General features: G+C 36.1%; 1 protein-coding gene across 3 annotated transcripts in view; it reads right to left on the bottom strand.

Annotated features, from left to right (window-relative positions):
• LOC110094821 (vacuolar protein sorting-associated protein 54, chloroplastic) overlaps positions 1–7656 on the bottom strand; it is a 99016-nt gene that overhangs the window by 10926 nt on the left and 80434 nt on the right. For 2 of the 3 annotated variants that reach the window (XM_028692764.1, XM_020820151.2), the window contains exons 15-17: positions 6333–6412; positions 1829–1990; positions 1623–1690 (exon numbers count right to left, since the gene is read on the bottom strand). In XM_028692764.1, coding sequence (XP_028548597.1) covers positions 1623–1690; positions 1829–1990; positions 6333–6412 — 310 coding nt within the window. Of the gene's footprint in view, positions 1–1622; positions 1691–1828; positions 1991–6332; positions 6413–7656 lie in introns of those variants that run through there. The other variant, XM_028692765.1, reaches the window with a different exon arrangement.

Raw genomic sequence — 7656 nt, 5'->3', positions numbered from 1 at the left:
AAATTCTTGAGATATGAATCAATAGGATATGATCGATAGGGCACAAAGCCCTCTGTCAGCTAAGGTGGATTCAAATTTGTCCCCTTAGACAAACATCAACCCCGGTCTACAAGGTTCCCTTGGACGAAGCAACCCATGGCTGCTGACAAGGATCCTTCTGTCAGGTTGGGTCGACTACCTCCTCTGACTAAGTAGACCAGGGACCATGATGGCCCGGGACGACGGAACCATGGGATCTTGATCGGGCTCATCATCCATTCCCCCACCATCCGCTTTAAGTACAAGATGGTGCAAATTTCCATTTTTAAATATTAAATCTTTCAATCCAAAATCCCAATATCCAAACCCTTCAAATCCCAAACTTCCAATTCTCCAAATTCCAAACCTATTGCTGCTATTATATGCCAGATAACACGTATTTCTATACGTATCAGATCGATGACTAGCCTTAATCGAAAGTTCTCTCTCGTGATCGGGAGGGGTAATTAACTATAGGGGCTTGCGCCTATAGGAAACCAGAACTCAGATCATAAAGTCCTCGCAAAATGAGGGCGAAATCTCTGGGTAGTGTCTTATCTACAAACCCATCTGCCTTCCAAAATTTACCCCGGAACTTAGTTCGTTAAAACTCCCTCGCCGAATAAGGAAGAGCGATGCGGAGGCCGGGGTCGAATTTTCGGAGCCCACAGAATAAAACAACCCGAAATAATCATCGTGTCCAATATAATCATGATTTATCATATTTTTCCAATTAAATCACTTAACTACATAAAATTGATCCAAAAAGACCAGTCAAATAAAAATTGAAAAAGATTAAGATACAAAATTGATCCCAATTTAGTCCCTGAGGGACCATAAAGGATCAATTTTGTATATTTGAGCGGACTAAATTGGAGAAATGTGAGGCTTTGGGACTAACTTGGTAACTCACAAATAATCGAGGGACTATTTTAAACCTTTTCTCTTTCATATGTAAATTTTACAACCAAAAGGAGAAGGCTTCAACAAGATTCTGTAAGTGCTACTACTATGTCACATCCAGACATGCTCGTATTAAAAGTTTAAAACATAAATGTAAATAAATACAATACACAAGCAAAGGCAGTATAAATCATCCAAACAGCTCTTTAGATCAAATCATTAAAAATGCAGATAACAATTCCCTATCAAATGCTTATAAAACATCCAATAACAAAAGTAAGAAAATTGGCTAAAGTAGCAGACAATTTCTCATCACTATCACTGTTTACCCAAATCGCACTGCATAAAAGTTGAATTAGCAAATACAATAACAACTGGGGAAACTAAGGCTTCATTTGGGACGGCTTTCTTTCTGCTTTATAAAGCAACTTTCTAGTACAAAAATTTTATAAAGCGGAAATAAAGCCGTCCCAAACAAAGCCTAAATCCATGATTATACTGGCAGCCGTTATCCAATTCATTAAAGTAGTCATTTTTGCAAGTTGACTTCGATAGATATCTCAAACCTGGTATAAACCGTGCTTATACCTTACACAAATATGGACATACAAGAAAGAAATGACATGCACCTTCTAGAGAATATCTATGATAAAAAATAGGCATGTCCTGAATTTGGTCGTTCAACAAGATAAGATGCTCACCTGAAAATTGCTTGGACATCACTCTCAAGTAATGTTTGAGAAAGGATACGATGAAGGTAAGTCACTTCCTGAGAAAAATAAATGAAGTGAATTCGAGATCAAATGACGTCACAACATTTTAGGAGGCAAGAGCAGTTTTCACTTGAAAAGTGGCCATTAACTAGTAACTTAACAATTAGCAAAATAAAAAAAAAATAATGGTCAACCTTGGTGACTGCTTTAGCAAACTGACTGGGTTGTGGATCATTATCCTCTGGAGCATTCCAGTTCTCAACAATTTGTGGCAGCTTCCTAAGATTTATCAATAATCTTTCCCGCATTATCTGAACCAATTTTGAATGAATCTCATCACGATGAACTTTGTAGTCCTGCATATTCAAGGAAAGATTAGCAGAAAGTCTTCAAAATATTTGAAAATTTCAAATTTGACAAGGCAAGAAAAAAAAAAAACCGTGCACACTGATGAATCCAGACGCAACCATACATCTTCAATGAAACGTGCACAATAAGGAATCAAATAAATTTAATATTAATATAAGCAAGTTGAGTTCTGATATGCGTGTCAAAGCGCAAACTTTTGAACAAATGTAAGATTGACCTGAGCTCAAAGAGCAAAAAATCAAGCAACCGTTAATTCAGCGGTTCCTTAATCTCACATTAAGAATACCAAAAAGATGCAAACCAAAATTAAACTTTTTTTTTTTCAAGAAAGAGAGGAAAGGAGCCAGTTGGCACAGCTAATCTGTATACATCAAAGAAGTACCTAGCACAATTAAACTAATCAATTTGGTAAAATCATGCTGCATATGAACACATAACAGAGTGCTGTACATTATAAATTTGATAAGTCAGCATATTTCCACTGCATAAACAAAAGTCCCTACTTTCCTGTGTACGAGTCAAAATGAAGAAAAGGTATTTGGCTACTCGTAAGAGAAAGGATAGATAAAGCTGGATGTGGCAGTAAAAATACAAAGTATATTTATAAATGAATGTGATGTAGGACTTGAATGTGAAGTAGGACTTAAATGCTTAGGCAATGTTAAATAAGAAGTTGCACACTTTTATTTGAGAGCAATATTAATTATTAAACTTGTAGTAATTTTAAATAATGAAAGAAAACAAGAGAGGGGTGAAACTAGCTTAGGCCAAGGCACAAAACTAAAAGTTAAGATCACAAAATAATCAATTATTCAAGCATAGCATATATGAATGATTTTCAACAAGAAATCCTTAAATTAACAATAAGATTAGTCACTACGAAAGAGATCCCTCACTCAACTCTTAATAAATTTGGCTTGAGGAGAAAGTCTTCCTGACCATTATGATGCCACAATCAAGGGTGAGTAAGTATGTAGAAGGTAAGGGGAAGAGTTTACCCAAAGAAAGAAGATACGAAGCTTTGGTGTGGACGACCTGGGGTGCTAATGAAAAGAAGGCAGCAACACGAACATTTTCTCCAGTCTTGAATAGCAACTTAGCACCTTTAAGATGTCTGGACAGCACTTAGACAGGTTCTGGATGGATGGACAGCAAACTGACTTCGTCTAGAGATTGGGACAACAAGCCAAAACACTGAAAATTCTGGACAGCAGCTTTCAAACATCCAAGAAATCTGGACAGCAGTTTAGGGATGTCAAATCCTTGAAGTAGAAGCTATTTGGGGAAAAGAACATCAAGTCGTCTTGTAGAAGCAAAGGACAGCAATTAGCAATATAGAGAGATGGTCATTTTAGGGTTTGAGCCGCCCATGGGGTAGGGGAAATTGTTATCTATTTAGAGGGATTGAAAGTTTGGAGTTTGAAATTTAAATAACAAGAAAGAAAGGAATTAATGTTGGAGAGAGAGAGAGAGATGGAGGGGGGCCGGCGGCATGCTCAGGTGCAAGTGGGGTTGGGGTGGGGATTTAAAGCTTGCCTTATTTAGAACCTCTAATGAGGAGAGATTGACTCAAATCAAATCCTATTTAAAATTCAAATAGGTTTGATTTAAGTAACTTTTCTAAAATAAAACAAGGTAGATTAGGAAAGAAATTTCAAATTTCAAATGAAAGAAATCAGATTTTAATTCTTTCTTATTATGATTTGCATTCAATAAGGAAAGCACTAAAGAGTAATTCGTAATTTGGAGGCAAAGGGAGAGGGATTGATTGGGGCCGGCGACTTAGGAGTAGGTTTACGGGTAGCCGGCGGCTAGGACTACGGTTTGGGTTTGGGTGGTGGTTAGGAGTAGGGTTAGGGTTTGATTAGTGGCTAGGTTTAAGGTAGAGCTTGGGGCCTGGCGACTAGGTGGAGTGAAGAGAGGAGGTGGTCGGCGGCTTTGGAAAGGTTGAGGGAGAATCGGCTGGCGGCTATGGAGGGGAAGGAGATCTTAGGGATTAGGGAGAAGAGAGGAACCACGAACCCGGACGCTTCCTACGGTTGGTGGGTGATGCATTGCCCTCACCAAGGGACTTCAAGCTCTCCAAGAATTCTCACAATAATTCTCAAGCGCTCCAAAATACAAAGTGCAAAAATTTCTTAATAATATTCATCATCCCCTCAAATGAGGCTTTAAATAGCCAATACAATGGAGAAAATACAAAAGACCAACTTGCCCCTAGGGCATACACATGACTAGGCCCTCGAGTGAGGGTATAAAAGAAAAGGTAAATAAAACTCATGAACATAATAAACTAATACATTAATAATAAATCTAATACAATGATAATCAAAAGTAGAGCGGTACATCGTGGCCATAGATCGACGACCACGTCTCTAGTAGACTCCAAGGTCGAATGTCCTCATCAAAATGTATACAACATTATATCTATAAATATATTCAAATATGCATGAACATCTGCCTACATCGTAGGCAAGCAGGAAACATAAAATAGCTTGAAAAAATGTAAATGCAACAATCCTAAACATGTCTAAACCAGGAATAAGAAATATGGCTCATAATAACATAATTAGAATATTTTTTAAATTGAATCTAGCCTTACCCGATGCATATAGGAACACTCAAAAAGCAGCATCCGATCTCATTATCAAACTTCTAAATTTGATAAGTTTCTAAATTTAACGAAAAAAAAAAAAAAAAACTTTAATAAGTTTATATTTGGCTTAAGACCTAAACTTATTAGAGAGATGACACCACACAGTTAATTCACTTGAGGCATTTCATCTTGCTTTGAATTAATGATAGCTACAAAATTTCTTCATATGCTATAAATATCTCCTTTCACCAAAGTGTAGACATGTTTTTCGCATCGACTCAATCACGACAGAGCCTATTCGAGCCCGACTGGGCTCGATCGCACTCAATCAACTCCATCGAGAGACGTCGAACTAAAATTGACCCAAATCGAGCCCCAATTTAACTAAATTAAGCCCAAATTCATCAAATTAAAATCAAATTGGTCCAAATAGAACTCAATGGAGCCTCGTCGAACAAAATCAATGCAATTCGGCATTGATTCAAGTTTAATTTCGTGGAACTGACTTGATCGGACACAATCAAACCTGAATCGACCCAATTCGGGTTCGATTCGGGCTTAATTCTAGCCCAATGGACCCAATTTGAGTTCAATTTAACCCCAAACATGTTAAATTAACTTCTTGGCCTTTTGCAATCATTTTCCCATATCAGAAAACTAAATAAAACGGTTGGAATCAAAAAGCTGCTGGTTACATGTCACTTCCCTCAGATTTGCACAGCTACAACAGGGATATCGTGAAGTCTGTGCATGTGTGCTGGAGTCAAAACCAAGCGACTGAAGGTTCCTATGCATGCGAATCCAAGCAAAGCCAAGAGGAGCCCCGACCATTCTTCCTGCGTGCGATCTCTGGAGCCGAAGTTAACTGAAGAACAAATTGGGTTATCTATCCTGCTGTTCTCTTCCTCATGAACCAAAGCGAGGATTTCTTCTGTCCCATTTTTACATTTTAGAGGCTCATAAAGGTCCATTTATGGGCCATGGGCAATAAAGGTCTCTATAAAATCCTAACAAAATCATAGAATGCTCAATTATATATGAACCTGACTATGTTAGGCTCTTTAATCATTGTTGTAGCTCACCATATGTATTCCACGCACCCGTATGCATACCTAGCTATTGACTATGATACACAACTTCTGTTGTTCACACATCACATGTGGATCGGGGGATTTATTATAATTGGCGGTGCTTGTCCGATAAATATTTATCATAAGCATGTTCCAAAAATAAAATTTTAGAATTAAAAAATAAAATCACTATTAAATAAAGAAATTAAATAAAACATTAAAACTTGCTCAGATCATTGCTTAATTAGACATTCAGACAACCAGTAAACTGTATAGTGGTTCTAAAAAACAGAGGACACCATTAAAAAAATAATAATTCATTGCAATTTAAAATAAAAAATCCCATGTCGCATCATATTTATCACATAAATTAATTTGAAGCATTATGCCATATCAGTGAGCAGAATATATGCTATAGAAAAATGAAATAGGTTATGTTCACATGGTAATGACGACTTGTACAAAACATTGCTCCTTTGTAACATGAATGCTTAATAAGACAATAATTAGAATGACATGGTATTCTCGCAACCATTCATTTTTCCCAAAAATTAGGGAGAAATGCTTAGAATAAAGTAATAGTAATTTTCAAAAATAAAAAAAGGTGCCATGTAGAAAATTTACAAGCCAGGTGATAAGAACAGATATCAGAGCATGCCATACCTGGGCCACTCTTTCAATCTCTAAAAGCAACAACCCTTTACGGCTCTCAGGTACTTTCAGAAAGAGAACTCTCCGGATTTCTATATATACACAGCGAGTTATATAAAACTTAGTCAACTTTCTAGCATTGAAATCAGATCAAAATACAAAACAAGATAATGTGAATATTATCATCAACTAAGCGTGTCTGAAAAAACCAACTGAAAAAATATCAAGAAGGCCTATATTTAAGCAAAATATAGCAATTGTCTTTAAAAAAAATTGTATAACAACAATTTTGCAAAAACTTGAAAATGCATTCCTTAAAATCAGGTAATTTTGAAGAAAGGACGTGCTTTATGCATAATGCATTTGATATTCTTAATCAAATATAGCATAAATCTTGATGTAATATGACCATACTTGATCAAAATCACCATTTAAGATAGGATCTCACACAAAATGTTCTTTGATATAATTTGCATCTGATAATCAACTCTTCATGCTTGTTTGGCATCTCATTAATTGTAGAAAATGAAAAGCTTACAAATCCTTTTTTTTAAGTCAATATACAATATACAATGGTCCATTTTAGTTGGTTAGAGCATCTGTCTCATGACTCGAAGGAGGACAGTTCAGAGCTCCACCATGACATAAATGTAAGTTTTAGTTTTAAGGCTAACCACAAATAAGTGGGACAATGCAAACATGATAATGACTTCAATATATGGTCTTATTTTGCTTGTGCACAATATTGCACATGTTCGAGCAATATTACTTATGGGCTCCAAAAATTTGACTTATGGGTCCCCGGCCTCTCCACGTATATTTTTTGAACCTTGCCCACTTTATTTGCTCGCTAACAGAGTATGGAGTTAAATTACCACTTTTGTGAGCTATAATACGACATTGATGCCGAGAGCTTATATTTTTACAATGAATTTTATTTAAATAAGCCTTGAAGGCTTAATGTAAACTTTTAAAATAATATCTCTGGTGAATTTTAAACTCGCATATTCAAAAGAAATCCGTGGGTTCCAAAATTTTAATTTTCGGGTCCCGAGCCCCTCTCCGCATATATTTGGGGAGAGTTTTATCGGATTACGTTCAAAAGGATATTTTCAGAATGCAAATTTGTTAGAAATAAGACAATGCCTAGAGATTTCTCCCTCATTAATAAGGATTTAAAAATCGAGTTTTGTTTTCCTATAGACGCAAACCCTTATGGTTAATTATCATTTCCAATGACAGGAGAGCACTTTCAATTAAAACTAGTTGTTATATAGGCAATGAGTACCTGGTGTATAGTAGCAGTATATTTAGAATTAGATATAATATTTAATAT

The sequence above is a fragment of the Dendrobium catenatum genome, unplaced genomic scaffold (assembly GCF_001605985.2).
Source record: "Dendrobium catenatum unplaced genomic scaffold, ASM160598v2 original_scaffold_273153, whole genome shotgun sequence".
Classification (NCBI taxonomy): Eukaryota; Viridiplantae; Streptophyta; class Magnoliopsida; order Asparagales; family Orchidaceae; genus Dendrobium; species Dendrobium catenatum.
Note: the sequence above shows the minus strand (reverse complement) of the source record. Positions and strands in the feature narration are given on the sequence as shown.